This window comes from Ascaphus truei, chromosome 8 (genome assembly GCF_040206685.1).
Source record: "Ascaphus truei isolate aAscTru1 chromosome 8, aAscTru1.hap1, whole genome shotgun sequence".
Taxonomy (NCBI): Eukaryota; Metazoa; Chordata; class Amphibia; order Anura; family Ascaphidae; genus Ascaphus; species Ascaphus truei.
This window is the reverse complement of record NC_134490.1, coordinates 74,450,713-74,471,826: the sequence shown is the minus strand read 5'-3', so window position 1 is coordinate 74,471,826 and position 21,114 is coordinate 74,450,713. Positions and strand designations below refer to the sequence as shown.

The following is a 21,114-nucleotide window of genomic DNA, read 5'->3' as shown; positions in this document are numbered from 1 at the left end:
CCTTATGAAAGCCACAGGGCACTTGGAATCTCTCCATCTCTACCTTTTTGGAGGCCTGACTGGTTTCTGGGGAATTGGAGCCAGAAAGGTATTGGAAAGTTACCAGGTAGAGAGTCGCTCGCTCTCCGGGGTGAGCCTAATTTAGAGGATTTTTAATGATAAATAAGGGATTGAGGCAGTGTGTGGGGGGTCACTTCACTTACCTGAGAGTCGTCCTGCAAGGTATCCCCCGAACCTCCCTGTACATTTTGCTTGTGTTGTATCGCTGTGCATTATATTGCAACTCTCCCTACCCGGCTCCTACGGCATTTACATCAGTGTCTCTTATAGTGGCTACTCAGGAGGCGTTGCCTTACTCGGGGTGCAGGCTCCGTGCTGCTGGGTGATGAGGTACCAAATGCAGAAATGATGGGCGCCATGAACTTTTGTAGTACAAACAACACTCTATATTTGCCCTCTTTTACCAGGGCTCTTTTCATGCATACACAGGGCACATAGTTACTGATGTGATCAGTTCCATTTGGTTTGCTTGTACTCTTGACTATTGCATCCCCGGGTGCCCTCATTTAACACACTGAGGTGGTGTGGACACTTGTCTGGTTTCTGACTAACTAACCTGTTCCGTTCTGCATAACGTTCGTTACGCTCTGTCACTAGGGGCCCCTTCCCAGGTCCTGGCCGACTCAATATGGATAACGGATCTACAGCCTGCTCTGAACTATCCCTCCTAGACAGACTATGACTGAGGCCTGTGCGGACCTGCCTGTAGAGCTGGTCCAAGTACACCCTGCTGCCTCCCTCATGGGGACCTCTGTAGAGTGCATACTGTTCTGTGAGCCACTGAGTTCACCTTGGCCATATTTTGGGACCTTATCTGAAGGGGCACTGTCCCTAACTAGAACATAACAAACTGGGACTGGTCCTTCCTATATACTCAGGAACATACTTCTTAACTATATACACTGAGGCTGCTCCACTCGCACCCCCCCAGGAACCTAAATTCTAGAACCTTCTTCATATATATCTCCTGTATCGTCCGTCTCCAGGCAACACTGAGCGGGGCTTAGCATCTGCTGACCCGCCCCCAGTCCCATGTAATAGAAAAAGGCTTCACTCTCTCTGTAGGTCCGCACTCGTACACTTCCCATGCGTTGGTGAGTGTACTGTACAAATAAATACTTCAGTATTAGGTGATACCTTATTTATTTGGACTAACAATTGTACAAATAACAAAGCATCTGACATTTTTTGTTAGTATGCAGATATTTGACAGATTTTTTTTAATTAACTTTCAGTTTAGGTGATTTATTTTTTATTTTTAAGCATATATATAGCATGTTATGTACTTTATGATCATTATGCATCACAGCCAACATTATTCAATGTGTATAAAAATAAATTGTCACTGGCATTCAATGGAAGAACCACACAAATTACTGTACACCGTATATTAAATTTTTATATCATATTAAATGTTGTCTGCATTAGCCAACTCTCACCACCATATGGCACACATTATAATAACACTAATGTACAGTAAATGTTATGTCTGCAGTACATGAATAACAGCACCAGATGGCACATTATAAGAACTATAAAATACATTCAATACAATGTTTTTAATCACCTAAATATCACCACCAGGTGGCAACCATACATGTTTTATTCTGCACATAGGGTTTCCAGTTCTAATTTCTAACCGCAAATGACCGGAAAAACACGACCAACAAATAAAGACCAGAAATCACGTGTCATTTCCTGTTGCGCTTCACTTCCTGTAACATTTACAGCCCAGAGCCAGAGGCAGGAAACCGTAAACACAAAATCCAGGAAAACTTCCCAGATAAACACTGAATTCAAATGTCTCCATTTTTTTGATGAATTCAAAAGGAACACCCACATGAATTCAGCTGTAATCTGCTACATGAGCTCAGACCTCCACAGAAAGCTGTGTTCGGATGAGAAAAGCAATAGCTGGCACTCCAGAAGACTTCGTATAAACGTGAAGGTTTATTGTGGGACACCATAAACCTTCAAGTTTATATCAAGTCCTCTGGAGTGCCGGCTTTTGCTTTTCTCATCCATTTAATTATTGACACATATCTATATATATTTTTCTCCAAGGATGTCTGCACATCCTTCGTGTTGGGCTGTCACTCACCCAGCGACAGCAAATAAGACTGCACATCTCTCCCCCTCTGTGTTAGACTGAGTGGCCTCTTACTCATCCAGGAAACACTGGGGGAGGGGATTTTAATGGCAGTGGGGTACAGAGGGAGAGGGACAGGTGTTAATGTCCTAATTAATGTAATCTATATATCTAAGGATGTCCGCACATCCTTCTGTGATAGGCTGAACAGCCTGTCACTCACCCAGGGACAGCCAATGAGACTGCACATCCTGTGTAATGAGACTGCCCATTGGCAGTGTAACATATGAAGTGCCTGTGGAGTTCACATTGGAAGTGAAGAATACAAGAACTGGAGTTTTCACTTTGGGTAGGGATTTCTTTTCCTACTGTCTGACTTTGCTGCACTTGTATTATAATTCTCTGTACAGTATTGTCTTTGTAAAGCGCGGAGTACACTGTGGGCTATATAAAGATATACATACATCCCGCTCTGTGTAGATTGAGTGGCCTCTCACTCACCCAGAAAAAACTTCTGTGGGAGAGGATTTTAATGGCAATGGAGACAGCAAGAAGAGACAGATGAGAAGTAGGAGAGGGAGTGTAGTGTGCACAGAGAGGGGCAGACACAGTAAGAGAGGGAGGGAGTGCACAGAGAGGGGAGGAGAGAGTGCAAAGAGGAGCCGGGCATGATGGAGGAGACAGTAAGGTGAGGAAGAGGAGACGAGAGAGCACGGCATTACAGGGAGGGGTGAAAACAAAGCGCAATGTTTCATTAATAAACTTTCAGATCCCCTAGATCGGCGTATGTTTGCTGGGTACAGCTAGTATATTTTTAAAACAAGAGGGAAACAGTGGGGGGGAAATAAATATATATTGTGACAAGTCAGCCACTTTGCAGGGTATTTTCTCTCAGATGAAAGGCAGGAAACCTAGGGTTCGCGTATCAGGTTTATTATCAACATGACACAAAACACAAACAAGAACAAAACAAAATACCTAGCCCCTCTCTGGAGCACGAACACTTTGTTAACGATTATCTACAAGCTGGAGAGCTCTTTACCAACACAGAGCCCTGTACCTGTGTAAGCAGCAGCAGCAGCACCTGAAGTTCTCTCGCTGTCCAGAAAACAGCAGGGAGAAGGGAGCTGCTTGATCTGCAGCCCATTAACTAGCACCCAGGCGAGGAGAAAGGTGCACTTCACCTTTGGCCACATCTATCTATTTATATATCTATTTCCCCCAAAACACAAACCAATACATGCTGATTGTATCAGTAAAAGCTTCGTTTATTAAGCAGGAAATAGAAAAGAAGTTTATTCACCCGATGACACAATACTGAGAGACTAGTACAGATGTACTGACACGTTAGCACAAAGTAGTTTCACGGTCTTATTTCAGTAAATGTTTCGTGTTTTTTTTAATGAAATTTTTTTAGTAATCGCATGTGAAACAAAGTCAGGAAGCCGAGGAGAAGCCTCCAGTAACACCCGGGCTGTTACCTTTCCCCTCCACACACACATTGCACATATTACTTTATTTTTTTTTATAAAACTCTATTGTTTTGGCGCGACTACAAAACACAAAACGGACTCTCCGAACTGAAACACACATTCGTTGTTAAAGCCCCGTAGTGCGTTTACAGATATAGGTCCTGTATTTTTTGTAACACAACGACCGGTGGGGCAGGTCATTCCAATACACTCAACCCCCAACAACATCGCTCCCAGCGGTCAATACAATGAGTACCCAACATTTAGCCATTATTTCTCTAACCCAATACTAACAACACATATCCGTCAAGCCATCCAGACACACAAGATGAACAGTACAAAATGCTGATACACACACACACACACACACACACACACACACACACACACATTCTCTATAACTAAGAAGCAAATGCATATTTTCACGGTAACATGTGATTCTGGGATACAGATGTGCACACAGTGAGGGATTCTGGGAGTTACAAGCACTCCTGGATCTTCTCTATACACCCCCCCAACTCCATGTCCCTCAACACTCTGCAAACCAAGTCCTTTGTGGCCCCTGAGGGACCAACACGGAGCATCCAGACGCGTAGCATGTCATACTGAGCATCTCGGTAACGTTTGTTCTCCTGTTCAGAATTCTCAATGTCATTGTCACTAAGACCCAGACGCCTGACAAACTCCTTCCAGCGGCCTAACGGGATGCTCTCTATGAGGGTATAAAGCTCTGCTGGGTCTGAGAAAAGAAAGATGTACAATGTGATACAATACAGAGACTGAGATATAGATATATATATATACATACATACACACACACACACACACACACACACACACACAGTGACACACACACACACAGTGTCACACACACACACAGTGTCACACACACACACACACACACACACACACACACACACACACACACACACACACACACACACACACACACACACACACACACACACACACACACACAGTAAACCCTTTGCTTGCTTTATTCATTGTAACATCGCCGGAAGAAGAGATCAGTGTATCTCGAAAGCTCGCACAAATAAAAGCATTTCGTTAGCCACAGAACAGTATCATCTATTTATTTTTGATTATATATCTATATATCTGGGGAGAGACATTGAAAAGATAGCATGTGAAGGACAGATAGTATAGTAAAGTATGGATACATATACACAGGATCATAGACAGATATAAAGACAGTGGTGTTAACACCGGGACATCCCGAGGACAGACATAGAAAAAGGCCACTCGTCAAAACACCTACCCGACCCCCTTCTAGTGCTCCATGTAACCCTTTAAAATAATGCATTTTAAAACTCCATATAAAAGCTCCCTATAAATCCTCCCTGTGCTCCATATAACAGCTCCCTATAACTCCCATTATTCATATAATCTCTTCCTATAACTCCTATTGTTTCATATAACCGCTCCCTATAACTCCTATCGCTCCATATAACCCCTCCTTATAACTCCTCCTATTGCCCCATATAACCCCTCCCTACAACTCCTCCTATTGCCCCATATAACCTCTCCCTATTGCCCATATAACCCCTCCCTATAACTCCTATTGCTCCATATAACCTCTTTTGGCTCCATATAACCTCTCCCTATAACTCCTCCTATGGCTCCATATAACACCTCCCTATATCTCCTCCTATGGCTCCATATAACCCCTCCCTATATCTCCTCCTATGGCTCCATATGACCCCTCCCTATATCTCCTCCTATGGCTCCATATAACCCCTCCCTATATCTCCTCCTATGGCTCCATATAACACCTCCCTATATCTCCTCCTATGGCTCCATATAACCCCTCCCTATATCTCCTCCTATGGCTCCATATAACCGCTCCCTATCTGTGACACAGAATGAGCGCTAGGTCTGCGCCTGTCTATTTTAACTCACTGTGCATCCTCTGGGCTCGTGGTTCAGATATGACGCAGTCCGGTAATGGAAGGCCCCCACCTAGTGGCACTAGATCTGTGTGGGTATCGCATGATGCAGGGACCACGTGCCCTGGGAGGGGAATCAGGGACCGTAAAGTCTCGGACGGAGACATCTAGGGAGAATATCACACAGATTGTAAGTACGTTCACCGAGTATGCAAATGAGGAGCCTAGTGAGCAATGCGACATATATTGGGGCCGTCTTTACTGTGCGCTTCAGATTACTGGGGGTGTCCCACCATTTAACACATTTGCAGGGAAAAAAGGCTTTAACTATGCAAAAGGAATCACAGAGTAACAAGGGGAGAGCAGCAACGTGTGTGTGTGTGTGTGTGTGTGTGTGTGTGTGTGTGTGTGTGTGTGTGTGTGTGTGTGTGTGTGTGTGTGTTCCTTGATAAAACCCAAAGCATTTGTTCCCATCATGCCTTCCTTACGATCTTTGTTTTCATCTCATACAGTGATTGTTATTTTTTTATTTGGTTTAGTGATTTGTGTATGTGCAGTGTGTTATATATCGAAGAGAGAATGCCATACTACACTGGGCCGTGAGAATATATAGCAGGTATAATGCCATACTAGACTATGCAGTGTGTATTTATAGCAGGTATAATAGTGAGTATATATAGCAGGTATAATAGTGAGTATATATAGCAGGTATAATAGTGAGTATATATAGCAGGTATAACAGTGAGTATATATAGCAGGTATAATAGTGAGTATATATAGCAGGTATAATAGTGAGAATATATAGCAGGTATAATGCCATACTAGACTATGCAGTGTGTATTTATAGCAGGTATAATAGTGAGTCTATATAGCAGGTATAATGCCATACTAGACTATGCAGTGTGTACTTATAGCAGGTATAATAGTGAATATATATAGCAGGTATAATAGTAAGTATATATAGCAGGTATAATGGGATACTAGACTAGGTAATGAATACTGTATATATTGAAGAGATAATGGGAAATTAGACTATGCAGTGAGTACTGTTTATATGGCAGTGTTAATATGCATTGAGTATATATTATTAATAACGACTTACATTTTTCTATTGAAAATTCAGCCATTACCTTCTATCCCTGGCTATACCCCCAAAATAAAGCCTCCATTTTGATAAAGAAGACCTGCTTAGACTCAACGTGGTATGTCTCATGTATCTGTATCGTGGTTGTTTATCATTCTTTTACTCCAATTGCAGCTTTAAGTGAAAGTGATAATTGACGAACGCCTCTTTAGGGGGCACATTAAACCAGGGGGTCTCCCAAAGCAGTCACATAAATGAGACTACGTTATTACTCACCAAGGGAGTTTTCTGTGGCAGAGCCTCTGCAAGAGATTAAAGAAAAAGACAGTCAGATATATCTCTTATAGCGTTTTTTGTTATGGTGTTTAATATCTATTGTGTTCCCATGATAACATCTCACGGGAACGTTGTGTGTGAAATGCAATAAGATGAGTTATATGAAGTATTATTATCGTTGATTTATAAAGTGCCACATATTCCAACAGTGCGGAAAGTGAGCATTACAGAAAGATGCAGGTAGTGGGAAGTCCCTTGGGACGAAAGTCACTGTGATATGTTTGTGCAGTGAGGTTCCAGCATTAGCCCTCACTCTGATTACTTGTGTCATGTGACACCGGGTTACCATGGCGACGCGTCGCCGAAGACAAGGTAGGCGAAAGTCACAGAGGCCTCGCGCAGTCCCCCGGCATTTAATTTAAATGCCTTGGGGGAGAGCGCGGGACCTCTGTAACTACCGCGTCCCCCCTGGAAAATCTCACGCCCCCCAGTTTGTGCACCCCTGCTCTAAAATATAGCACTCTCAGTACTTTAAAAACCCGAACCCTCCTTCCTACTTCAATTTCGTAGCCATGCATTCACATCTATAAGATCCAGCTGCCTCCCTGGGATAGCGTATGGCACCGGTAGTAATTTTGCCAATACTCCTTTGGAGGTCCTTGCCTTATGCATGCTGCTTCGATCCCTGAAATCCCTGTGTGGGACCTTCCACCTTCCTCTAACTTTGTCATTGGTGCCAACATGTACTGTACCAAGACCGCCGTGTCATACCCAGCCCCTCCCAACCACCTATCCACACGCTCCATAATATGCCGAACCTGAGCACCAGAGAGACAAACTGGTTCTCGTGGTCACAGCAGAAGATTGTCCTCTCTGCCCTTGTAATGATTGAGACGCCCTCACCACAACCTGCATAGCTCTCGGAGTATCCCAAGTCCCCTCTGTGCTGGAGGGACTATTCCCTTGGCTGCTAGAGGAATCAGTCTGCCCCAGTCTTCCCTTTCCTGCCCTGACTCCCCCAATACTTTCATTCAATCCGGCAAATCTATTGAAATAGGCCAGCTCAGAACCTTCCTCTTGTTACCAAGCTGCCCATCTGTGCCACCTCCTCTGCCACAGTTGTACCCGCCGTACAAATAGTCCCAGCCAGGCCCTGCTAAGTGAACAATAAGCCCCTTTTGAGATGGTTAAGAGCGCTGTTGCTTCTCCAGATCAACAATCTCCAAATAAGTCACCTGCTCACAGAGGTACAGCGGACTCCCAGGATCGGCTACACATACTGTACATGTCGCACAATGTGCATTCTTAATTCTGCTTAAACCCTCTATCTGTGCACTCAGGTTGTGTAACATGTAACGTTGAAGCGATTAAAAGCACGTCTAATTTAAACCCAGAAAAAACATGAAAATAAAAAGGTTTGGAGACATACAGTAATGTTAAAAGAATTACAAACACCCTTTTACGTTGTGATTTACAACTTTATCAAAGAAAAAGCACATTAATACCACATTTGCTATTTACTATATTTTAAGGACCAGTATTTAGTATGTTTGCCTTTAATTGTTTCGTTGTAGAAGTGATATGTTTGACATTTGTTATATTTAATGTACAGCAGTTCATAAATGCTAATATTACAGTAACATTTGTATTTATTGAATGTTTTATTCTTGCGCAGGTTACTACAGTATTTTGCAAAAATGAAAATAATTTCTGTGCAGCCTGACCCTCCCCTCCTCTGTGCAGTCTGACCCTCCCCTCCTCTGTGCAGTCTGACCCTCCCCTCCTCTGTGCAGTCTGACCCTCCCCTCCTCTGTGCAGTCTGACCCTCCCCTCCTCTGTGCAGCCTGACCCTCCCCTCCTCTGTGCAGTCTGACCCTCCCCTCCTCTGTGCAGCCTGACCCTCCCCTCCTCTGTGCAGTCTGACCCTCCCCTCCTCTGTGCAGTCTGACCCTCCCCTCCTCTGTGCAGCCTGACCCTCCCCTCCTCTGTGCAGCCTGACCCTCCCCTCCTCTGTGCAGTCTGACCCTCCCCTCCTCTGTGCAGCCTGACCCTCCCCTCCTCTGTGCAGCCTGACCCTCCCCTCCTCTGTGCAGCCTGACCCTCCCCTCCTCTGTGCAGCCTGACCCTCCCCTCCTCTGTGCAGCCTGACCCTCCCCTCCTCTGTGCAGCCTGACCCTCCCCTCCTCTGTGCAGCCTGACCCTCCCCTCCTCTGTGCAGCCTGACCCTCCCCTCCTCTGTGCAGCCTGACCCTCCCCTCCTCTGTGCAGCCTGACCCTCCCCTCCTCTGTGCAGCCTGACCCTCCCCTCCTCTGTGCAGTCTGACCCTCCCCTCCTCTGTGCAGTCTGACCCTCCCCTCCTCTGTGCAGCCTGACCCTCCCCTCCTCTGTGCAGCCTGACCCTCCCCTCCTCTGTGCAGCCTGACCCTCCCCTCCTCTGTGCAGTCTGACCCTCCCCTCCTCTGTGCAGTCTGACCCTCCCCTCCTCTGTGCAGCCTGACCCTCCCCTCCTCTGTGCAGCCTGACCCTCCCCTCCTCTGTGCAGCCGGACCCTCCCCTCCTCTGTGCAGCCGGACCCTCCCCTCCTCTGTGCAGTCTGACCCTCCCCTCCTCTGTGCAGTCTGACCCTCCCCTCCTCTGTGCAGTCTGACCCTCCCCTCCTCTGTGCAGTCTGACCCTCCCCTCCTCTGTGCAGCCTGACCCTCCCCTCCTCTGTGCAACCTGACCCTCCCCTCCTCTGTGCAACCTGACCCTCCCCTCCTCTGTGCAGTCTGACCCTCCCCTCCTCTGTGCAGTCTGACCCTCCCCTCCTCTGTGCAGCCTGACCCTCCCCTCCTATGTGCAGTCTGACCCTCCCCCCTCTGTGCAGTCTGACCCTCCCCTCCTCTGTGCAGTCTGACCCTCCCCTCCTCTGTGCAGCCTGACCCTCCCCTCCTCTGTGCAGCCTGACCCTCCCCTCCTCTGTGCAACCTGACCCTCCCCTCCTCTGTGCAGTCTGACCCTCCCCTCCTCTGTGCAGTCTGACCCTCCCCTCCTCTGTGCAGCCTGACCCTCCCCTCCTATGTGCAGTCTGACCCTCCCCCCTCTGTGCAGTCTGACCCTCCCCTCCTCTGTGCAGTCTGACCCTCCCCCCTCTGTGCAGTCTGACCCTCCCCTCCTCTGTGCAGCCTGACCCTCCCCTCCTATGTGCAGTCTGACCCTCCCCCCTCTGTGCAGTCTGACCCTCCCCTCCTCTGTGCAGCTTGACCCTCCCCTCCTCTGTGCAGCTTGACCCTCCCCTCCTCTGTGCAGCCTGACCCTCCCCTCCTCTGTGCAGTCTGACCCTCCCCTCCTCTGTGCAGCCTGACCCCCCCCTCCTCTGTGCAGCCTGACCCTCCCCTCCTCTGTGCAGCCTGACCCTCCCCTCCTCTGTGCAGCCTGACCCCCCCCTCCTCTGTGCAGCCTGACCCTCCCCTCCTCTGTGTAGCCTGACCCTCCCCTCCTCTGTGCAGCCTGACCCTCCCCTCCTCTGTGCAACCTGACCCTCCCCTCCTCTGTGCAGTCTGACCCTCCCCTCCTCTGTGCAGCCTGACCCTCCCCTCCTATGTGCAGTCTGACCCTCCCCCCTCTGTGCAGTCTGACCCTCCCCTCCTATGTGCAGTCTGACCCTCCCCCCTCTGTGCAGTCTGACCCTCCCCTCCTCTGTGCAGCCTGACCCTCCCCTCCTCTGTGCAGCTTGACCCTCCCCTCCTCTGTGCAGCTTGACCCTCCCCTCCTCTGTGCAGCCTGACCCTCCCCTCCTCTGTGCAGTCTGACCCTCCCCTCCTCTGTGCAGCCTGACCCCCCCCTCCTCTGTGCAGCCTGACCCTCCCCTCCTCTGTGCAGCCTGACCCTCCCCTCCTCTGTGCAGTCTGACCCTCCCCTCCTCTGTGCAGCCTGACCCTCCCCTCCTCTGTGCAGCTTGACCCTCCCCTCCTCTGTGCAGCTTGACCCTCCCCTCCTCTGTGCAGCTTGACCCTCCCCTCCTCTGTGCAGCCTGACCCTCCCCTCCTCTGTGCAGTCTGACCCTCCCCTCCTCTGTGCAGCCTGACCCTCCCCTCCTCTGTGCAGCCTGACCCCCCCCTCCTCTGTGCAGCCTGACCCTCCCCTCCTCTGTGTAGCCTGACCCTCCCCTCCTCTGTGCAGCCTGACCCTCCCCTCCTCTGTGCAACCTGACCCTCCCCTCCTCTGTGCAGTCTGACCCTCCCCTCCTCTGTGCAGTCTGACCCTCCCCTCCTCTGTGCAGTCTGACCCTCCCCTCCTCTGTGCAGTCTGACCCTCCCCCCTCTGTGCAGTCTGACCCTCCCCCCTCTGTGCAGCCTGACCCTCCCCCCTGGAACTTTTATCTTGCAATCGCACGGTTACACCGTACATCCCCCCTTGCAATCGCACGGTTACACCTGACGTCCCCCCTTGCAATCGCATGGTTACACCTGACGTCCCCCCTTGCAATCGCACGGTTACACCGGACATCCCCCCTTGCAATCGCACGGTTACACCTGACGTCCCCCCTTGCAATCGCATGGTTACACCTGACGTCCCCCCTTGCAATCGCACGGTTACACCTGACGTCCCCCCTTGCAATCGCATGGTTACACCTGACGTCCCCCCTTGCAATGCCTTATTGAACCTTACCTGATTCATCACGGGAAACTATGCGTTTCTTGCGAAATTTCCAGACAACCCCAATCCCAACCAATAGCACAAAAACCGCTATCAACCCAATGAACACAAAGAGCAGGGGGCTTTGTCCTGTAATGACACATTGTTACATTCTTATTATTTATTTACAAACGCCAACATATTCCGCAGCGTAGTACAATGGAGTCAGACAGCAACATTCACATATCACCATGAACATACTCGTGTACAGCAGGTAATGAGAGCCCCGCTGCCAGGAGCTCACAGACTAGAAGGACAAGAGAATGGAAACAGAGGGCAGCGGGGCGAGAGGGGTGGTGTGTCTCTAAAAGGTACTTTCTCACCACTGAGCGGTACAAGTAGGAAAGTAGGAGATGGCAAGTGATGGACCTCCCAGGGCGGCCAACTACAGTACTCAAGAGCCCCGTGTTTCCAATATATCCCTGCTTCAGTCGAGGACTGAGAAACTGATTGAGCAACCTGTGCTGGCCCCTTGGTGGCCCTGAGGACTGGAGGTGGCCGCCCGTGCACTAGTGTTTCTATAGTGATATTGAGGGGAGGGAGAGCTCAGTGTGTAGTATGAGGGGAGGGAGAGCTCAGTGTGTAGTATGAGGGGAGGGAGAGCTCAGTGTGTAGTATGAGGGGAGGGAGAGCTCAGTGTGTAGTATGAGGGGAGGGAGAGCTCGGTGTGTAGTATGAGGGGAGGGAGAGCTCAGTGTGTAGTGTGAGGGGAGGGAGAGCTCAGTGTGTAGTATGAGGGGAGGGAGAGCTCAGTGTGTAGTGTGAGGGGAGGGAGAGCTCAGTGTGTAGTATGAGGGGAGGGAGAGCTCAGTGTGTAGTATGAGGGGAGGGAGAGCTCAGTGTGTAGTATGAGGGGAGGGAGAGCTCAGTGTGTAGTATGAGGGGAGGGAGAGCTCAGTGTGTAGTATGAGGGGAGGCAGAGCTCAGTGTGTAGTATGAGGGGAGGGAGAGCTCAGTGTGTAGTATGAGGGGAGGGAGAACTCATTGTGTAGTATGAGGGGAGGCAGAGCTCAGTGTGTAGTATGAGGGGAGGGAGAGCTCAGTGTGTAGTGTGAGGGGAGGGAGAGCTCAGTGTGTAGTGAGAGGGGAGGGAGAGCTCAGTGTGTAGTGTGAGGGGAGGGAGAGCTCAGTGTGTAGTGTGAGGGGAGGGAGAGCTCAGTGTGTAGTGTGAGGGGAGGGAGAGCTCAGTGTGTAGTATGAGGGGAGGCAGAGCTCAGTGTGTAGTATGAGGGGAGGGAGAGCTCAGTGTGTAGTATGAGGGGAGGGAGAACACATTGTGTAGTATGAGGGGAGGCAGAGCTCAGTGTGTAGTATGAGGGGAGGGAGAGCTCAGTGTGTAGTGTGAGGGGAGGGGGAGCTCAGTGTGTAGTATGAGGGGAGGGAGAGCTCAGTGTGTAGTATGAGGGGAGGGAGAGCTCCGTGTGTAGTATGAGGGGAGGGAGAGCTCAGTGAGTAGTATGAGGGGAGGGAGAGATGTGTTCTTGGGATATTCTTGATATGAGAGAGCCGGAGTTGTGAGGCAGGGCAGTGAGAGCAGGGGAATCAGATTATGGAGGGGGAAAGGCTTCATTATACATTCATAACACGATAACATCAGGAACAGCAAGGAATGGCAGCAAAAGGCAGCACCCTTGGGACTTGATTATACCCGGTCCGGCAGTGCGCGCCCGCTCCCTCGTGACGTCACAAGGCGATGCGCAGCACCTGAAACCTGCACTGCAGACAGGAGGCAGCGGGAGGCGTCAGGGAGGCGTGGCCATGAGTGGTTCACCCTCATAGGCTGAACCGCTCACGTGACGCGGCGAGCCAAAATCTAAATTGGAAATCTGCTTGGGAAAAGCATGGGCGGTCGCTCTGCAGCGCTCGCGAAGTATGTGCTGCTGCATTGGAGAACATTCATTTGTTCCGGCGGCGAGCGGTTTGCATGTCCTTAGTCTGCTGCCTTTCTGCTGTCAATCCTAAGGAAGTCTGAGGTCAAGTGAAAACCGCTAAACAGCAATCAGACACCCAAAACACATTGGTGCAGGGGAGGAGGGAGAGGGAGATTCTCAGGTCTTCAAAGCCATGCCTACTTTTTCCTAATGTTAACCCTGTCCACATTGGGTTGGTGGACAGGAGCAGGAAGAGTGAAGATGAAGGTGAGGCGCTGGTGTTAATTCTAAGAGGTGGTAGTTGTGTGTAAACATTTTATTTACACAACCACACAGCAGAACCTCAAGAATGTAAAGCATCAATAATCTACAACAAAAACACAATGATGGTCTCTGTAAGAACACAACTCCAATTCTGTATACTCAAGGACCCGCATTCTGGGCTCATTACACCACAAATACTACCCGTACACTAAGAAATTAGGAACAAAACAACCCCTACGAACAAAAGAACGTTGCTTACACATTAATGACGCAAATACACGATCACACAGAACACGGAAGAGAAGCCTTCGGAACAAGACTTACCCTGCAACTCTAATGGATTTTGAGAGAGTCCGGTGGGAGGACAGTGATCACGACAACGGGAATGGTCACACCTAGAAGAAACAAAAATGATAGTGTTAAGTATACACAAATGGTCTCCCAATGTATTTATCTGCTAAAAAATACGGAGGGGAGATGGCCTGTGCATCTACAGCCTCCTTATAACAGAGAGAGGAACAATCTGCAGGTCACTATCACAGACAGACAGATCTGCATATAGTTATTACATTATAATACAGACTAAAGGGGAGTAGTCACTTGAATTGACAATAGGAAGAGGGAATCAGTTCTCCAAAGGACTAGTCATTGAAGTGGTATGTTGCAGAACATGCAGGGTTGATGTAACAATGTAACAGCATCAGGAATATCAGTGCATAGAGGGCGAGTAAGCGGATTCCCGGGGTAGTTCATGTTTTCCAGGCAATTTAAATGGCGATCTTTATATATAAGTGTTTAGGAGCATTGCTAGGACGGAACTTTTCAGACCGTTAGTCCTCCTTGTGCTGGAGAAGACCTTGGTTTCATTGGCCACCCCTGGCCTTGGCTGTTCGTACAGGCTGTTTCTCCATGTATGTGAGGTGTGCGGATGTTTGCTGGTAATGTGTGAGATCACATAAGGTCTGGAAAGAGGGATACGTGTTTGAAGCGTGGGGGAGGGGTTGTCCTACATGGAATGTTGCTAAAGGGGATATACTACGGACATACCACTGACATGCAGTACGGACATACCACTGATATGCAGTACGGACATACCACTGATATGCAGTACGGACATACCACTGACATGCAGTACGGACATACCACTGATATGCAGTACGGACATACCACTGACATGCAGTACGGACATACCACTGACATGCAGTACGGACATACCACTGATATGCAGTACGGACATACCACTGACATGCAGTACGGACATACCACTGATATGCAGTACGGACATACCACTGACATGCAGTACGGACATACCACTGATATGCAGTACGGACATACCACTGACATGCAGTACGGACATACCACTGACATGCAGTACGGACATACCACTGATATGCAGTACGGACATACCACTGACATGCAGTACGGACATACCACTGATATGCAGTACGGACATACCACTGACATGCAGTACGGACATACCACTGATATGCAGTACGGACATACCACTGACATGCAGTACGGACATACCACTGATATGCAGTACGGACATACCACTGACATGCAGTACGTGACCCAGGGTTCAGATCTGGTGCTTAAGTACTTTCATTTGGTTTGCAAAATATTCCTTTCCACGAGACCATGAACATGAGGTCCGGAACCAGAGGGACTTGCAGATGCCTCTCACCATGACACCACAATATTGATCGTCTCGCAGACAAGGAAGTGGCCAATTCCAAACCTGAGCAATTAAAATAGCTCGAATATCAGAGAGAGCTGTCACAGGTTTAATCTGGAGAGCCCTGGTTCAGGTTTATATGCTGTACTCACCCCTCACAAGAGAGACACTTTCTTTCTGTTGCATCAAAGAAAAAACCATGAAAACAGTTGCAGAAGGTGTCATTGTATCCACGACCTAAGAGAGAGCGAGAGTGTCAGTGTAACCACGACCTAAGAGAGAGCGAGTGTCAGTGTAACCACGACCTAAGAGAGAGCGAGTGTCAGTGTAACCACGACCTAAGAGAGAGTGAGAGTGTCAGTGTAACCACGACTTGAGAGCGAGAGTGTGTCAGTGTAACCACGACTTGAGAGCGAGAGAATGTCAGTGTATCCACGAGCTGAGAGCGAGAGAATGTCAGTGTATCCACGAGCTGAGAGCGAGAGAATGTCAGTGTATCCACGAGCTGAGAGCGAGAGAATGTCAGTGTATCCACGAGCTGAGAGCGAGAGAATGTCAGTGTATCCACGAGCTGAGAGCGCGAGAAATGTCAGTGTATCCACGAGCTGAGAGCGCGAGAATGTCAGTGTATCCACGAGCTGAGAGAGAGAGAATGTCAGTGTATCCACGAGCTGAGAGCGAGAGAATGTCAGTGTATCCACGAGCTGAGAGCGAGAGAATGTCAGTGTACCCACGAGCTGAGAGCGAGAAAATGTCAGTGTATCCACGAGCTGAGAGCGAGAGAATGTCGGTGTATCCACGAGCTGAGAGCGAGAGAATGTCAGTGTATCCACGAGCTGAGAGCGAGAGAATGTCAGTGTATCCACGAGCTGAGAGCGAGAGAATGTCAGTGTATCCACGAGCTGAGAGCGAGAGAATGTCAGTGTATCCACGAGCTGAGAGCGAGAGAATGTCAGTGTATCCACGAGCTGAGAGCGAGAGAATGTCAGTGTATCCACGAGCTGAGAGCGAGAGAATGTCAGTGTATCCACGAGCTGAGAGCGAGAGAATGTCAGTGTATCCACGAGCTGAGAGCGAGAGAATGTCAGTGTATCCACGAGCTGAGAGCGAGAGAATGTCAGTGTATCCACGAGCTGAGAGCGAGAGAATGTCAGTGTATCCACGAGCTGAGAGCGAGAGAATGTCAGTGTATCCACGAGCTGAGTGCGAGAGAATGTCAATGTATCCACGAGCTGAGAGCGAGAGAATGTCGGTGTATACACGAGCTGAGAGCGAGAGAATGTCAGTGTATCCACGAGCTGAGAGCGAGAGAATGTCAGTGTATCCACGAGCTGAGAGCGAGAGAATGTCAGTGTATCCACGAGCTGAGAGCGAGAGAATGTCAGTGTATCCACGAGCTGAGAGCGAGAGAATGTCAGTGTATCCACGAGCTGAGAGCGAGAGAATGTCAGTGTATCCACGAGCTGAGAGCGAGAGAATGTCAGTGTATCCACAAGCTGAGAGCGAGAGAGTGTCATTACATCTACAACCTGTATGAGTCAGAGTGTCATTGTATCTACGACCTAAGAGAGCGAGAGTGTCAGTGTAACCACGACCTAAGAGAGAGCGTGAGTGTCATTACATACACTGCCGGTACAGCACGATATTCATGAACGGAAAAACTCCCATTCATTTTCTTAGATAAATTCTGTGCTGTTTTGCCCCAGATTTGCAGCTTGGATATTTTAACAAATTGCTCTCTGTCTCAATGAAGACATAAGGTATTTTGTTTGTGCTTAGCCTACAGGTCCTATTCACCCTGCCTGGCAGGCAGCCCTTGTTAGATGGGGTGTGCGAGGTGTATTGGGGCGGGGGTATTGGAAGTGGGTGATGGGGGTAGGCATCACGGCGTGGATGGTGGGGGATATAAACTACTTGGATGCCATAACAATTCGGAAATCATTACATGCCTATCTGCTTTGGCATTTTTTGGGTGGGTTGTTCAGGTGATGTGAAAGTTTGAGGGCTATTAACCCCTTAGTTACCATAAACCTGTATTACCACTATAGGGTTATTACGACCCCATAAGGTATCTATTGCTTTTTGGACTGGATGACGTTTTTTCCCCCTGATGAAGTGGGTGTCTCTTTCGAAGCCCCATGCGCATGCTTCTTATCACGGCGAATTACCAGTATTTTGTGCGTCATGTTAGGGGGAAGAGCCACACAGGCATGTATTAAAGTACTGTTTATTAAAAGCAACAATACGTCTAATACATTTGGAGCCTCCGTATATTAGAGCAGGCGGGGTGACATGGCGCCGAGAAGAACCACAACAGAATTGGCGATGTCTAAGGACGACGAATTGCGAATCAGAGGTAGATACAGGCGTTCCGGCGGCAGGTGGTAATACCGGAAACCTGCAGAGTAACAACCGCTGGTGCCACCAGTGCAGACTCCTATGGTGCACAACGTGGCAGGACACCGGAGAAAAGAAGCAAAGGGAGGCGCTGAAGACCGCAGGATACCACACAGTGAATTTAATTTTCATTATACTTTCTCCTGTCTGCTGCGCCACCGGTCACGGCCGTGCGCGTCCCATCTTATACAAACGGATGCCAAACACAGCCAACTATGATTGACGCTCGCGCACGGCGGAGGAAGTGCGAGCACTATAGAACAAGCCTAAGATGAGAGAGACAGAGAATTGGATAGTGAGGGAGAAGCATCTTACATGGGATGAGTGCCGTCCCGTTCTGGCAGAGGCTGCAGTTCTCACATTTGAAGGTTAGCCCCATACGGATCTGGTACTGATGCAAAGGACATCCACACACGGTATCTTTATCGGGAGAGCAGGAAGACAGCTCCACTTGCCGAAGCGCTGAGAGAGAGAGACACAGACATGCACACATCATGATCTGGTCTGCAGAGAAGACCGCAGAACCTGACAGTGCTCTAGGACACCCAGTACCAAAAGGATTAAAGAGTAAATGGGGGAACAGTAGTATTCTCTAATTTTAACGGCCCCAAATCTAAATAAATCGGCAGGAAATAGACAGTCTGAGTGGGAGCTGTGATACTTACATGATTTGCACTGATTGCAGCTTTTGCACTTCTTTGCATAGTTTGAGATAGCCGTGAAGGTGCGTTTACCACAAGCCACACAATTTGTAATATGCCCATCCGCAGGACAGTGAGAATGCATCCGGAACCCTGCAACAGAGACATGTTATGTAAAGAAGAGACAACCTCTGTACCCTGGAAAAGAGACATATTATATAGAGACAGACACCTCCCTGTACCCTGCCAAAGAAATATATTATTGTGAGGTCCCGCTTGGCTCAAACCTCAGTCACCAGTTCTTCAGCCCACCTTGCTTAGCCTCTGCACCACTTCGCAGCTGAAAGTACATCTGATCTACTGGTCATTGGCTGATAAGAGCTATAAAAGAACATCAGGAATAAGGGGGTTGTCTGAGCACCTGTTATACCAGGTGAAGCTCTGACCCCAGCTGTTACATCACTTCCTGTGACAAAGACGCTTGGGTATTAGGTTTATCTAAACATGGGTCCCTGCTCCAGTCCCTGTTCTGGGCCTGTTCCTGCTCTGATCGAGTCTCTGTTCTTTCCCCGATCCTGATCCATGCTGCTATCCTTGTTATGCTCCTGTCTCTGTTCCTACTCCAGCTTTGCTCCTGCTCTGGACCAGATTATATTCCTGTTCCAGTCTGAACCTCACCTCGGACCAGAAGTGGTGTATCTGATCCCTGGTTCCTGACAATTACAGTATATGGAGAGAAGGAGACATCACATATCTTCGTATGACCATATCACAGTCTCCAGTATCATAGTAGCACAACCATGAATTTGGTCTTGGAGTCACTGTATGAAACATTATACACTGATACACATTAACCCAGAGGTTCTCAACTCCAATCCTCAAGACCCACCAACAGGTCAGGTTTTAAGGATATCCCAGCCTCAGCACAGGTGGCTCAATCAGTCCCAGCATCAGCACAGGTGGCTCAGTCTCTGACAGCCACTGTTTGAGCCACCTGTACTGAAGCAGGAATATCCATAAACCTGACCAGCTGGGGGGGGGGGGTTCTTGAGGACTGAAGTGGAGCCCCCTGATTTCCTCTTCAGAATGACATGGCTGCACGCATGAAGATCTTATACTGTACCTGGGAAAACACTGCACATTTGCAACTCATAGATAATCTTTCATATGGGGCCCAAGAAACTAAGTGTTACATGGGAATATGTCCTTCTACAATGTCATCTTGCAACATTGTAAAAGCATCTTAACAAAACAATAGTGTCAGTAATAATGACATCTTATTGCAGTTCAGTCAATATCCTGCATATGTGTTTTTTTTTAATAAATCAGTTCTGTATTAAGAAAAAATACTTTTAGCATTTTCTGTTTTTAAAAAAAACAACTTTGAAAGACCAATTTTCTTGTATTCTATTTTAACAGCCGTTTGCTAAGGCACTGCCCCTTCATGTCCTGTCACAAGCCCTGGCACACCCCTTTGTCAGCACTGCCCTCCCTCTAGCACATGTCAGTGCAGGAGTGCTCATGAATATTCATGAGCTTCCACTGACTGACAGAAGCAGAAGAAAAACAGATCCCTTCTCTAATGATGTTACCAAATTTCGCCGATCAATACATGGAGAACGAATTGACCGGCAGCTATGCAGTTCTTTAGGTAATTAGAGATTGCACACATAAAACTATTGAAGTAAAAAAAATTAAAAAAAATAAAAAAAAGACTGAACTGCAGCTTTAAGAGAAGACAAGGCATTTAATTCAAATAGAGATTTTAAGACACCTATCGCTGGTTTGTTTTTTTTTTAATTTTTTTAAATCTCAAATGGGATGGGGTTGTAGATCAGGATTAGGTTCATATGAGGGGTTGGTTCCTTTAGATCCGAGTGAAGTGTAAGAAACTTCATATACACGCTTTCTATATTCCATGTGGCATATGGAAAACATGCTAAATACTTGGCTGGAAGTCCCTGTATTCAATGCTCGTTTAAAAGGGCAACCCCTTCTAGAACTAAAGAGAACTCATTCCAGTGACATGTTTAAGGGGTCTCATTGGGGTAATGTGTACCTTTTTGTACCTAAATCTCACATCTATACGTATTCTTAATTTATTTAAACCCCGCGAAGGGGTTTGATTTCCCTTGGCTACTCTCTCTCCCATTCATCCCCCCTCATCCTCCCTCTCTCCCATCCCCCATTACCTTCCCCCTCTCTCCCATCCCCCCTCCTCACCTTCCACCTCCTCATCTTCCCCCTCCTCACCTTCCCCCTCTCAACCATCCCCCTCTCAACCATCCCCCTCCTACCTTCTTCCCTCCCCCTCCCCTAATCACTCACCTCTCAGGCATTTCTTGCAGCAGTGGTTATCGTATGGGTGTAAGTATTCATCTCCAGCACAAGTCACAGGCTCCGAGACGTTTTCTAGTTCTGCTCGTCTGTGTCTATGTGGAGACTCGGAGAAGCCCAAAGGCTCTCCCCTCAATAACAGAGCAGCTGGCAAAGGGATATCGAGGTGCTGGCAGAAGCTAGGAATTGCCCAGAATAACAAGACCTACAAATAATGACAGAATGGATGAGGTATATGGGATAATTAAGACACAGAACGCTGCTTTATTGTGAAACCACATTTTATATGTTTAGAACATTTCCCAGCTCCAATTAATACAGAACACATATTGTGTACATATACGTGCACAACACTCTGCATAT

The 21,114-nt window shown here is 48.3% G+C and overlaps 1 protein-coding gene across 2 annotated transcripts in view; it reads right to left on the bottom strand.

The window, feature by feature from the left end:
- Positions 1–1,186: 1,186 nt before the first annotated feature.
- The window catches only part of TNFRSF1A (TNF receptor superfamily member 1A), a 38,786-nt gene continuing 18,858 nt past the window's right edge, over positions 1,187–21,114 (bottom strand). For both annotated transcript variants that reach the window (XM_075612702.1, XM_075612703.1), the window contains 9 exons: positions 20,743–20,956; positions 18,439–18,567; positions 18,089–18,235; positions 15,529–15,613; positions 14,026–14,096; positions 11,540–11,656; positions 6,889–6,914; positions 5,542–5,695; positions 1,187–4,360 (listed from right to left, as the gene is read on the bottom strand). In XM_075612702.1, coding sequence (XP_075468817.1) covers positions 4,101–4,360; positions 5,542–5,695; positions 6,889–6,914; positions 11,540–11,656; positions 14,026–14,096; positions 15,529–15,613; positions 18,089–18,235; positions 18,439–18,567; positions 20,743–20,956 — 1,203 coding nt within the window. In that variant the 3' untranslated portion in view covers positions 1,187–4,100. The remainder of the gene's footprint in view (positions 4,361–5,541; positions 5,696–6,888; positions 6,915–11,539; positions 11,657–14,025; positions 14,097–15,528; positions 15,614–18,088; positions 18,236–18,438; positions 18,568–20,742; positions 20,957–21,114) is intronic.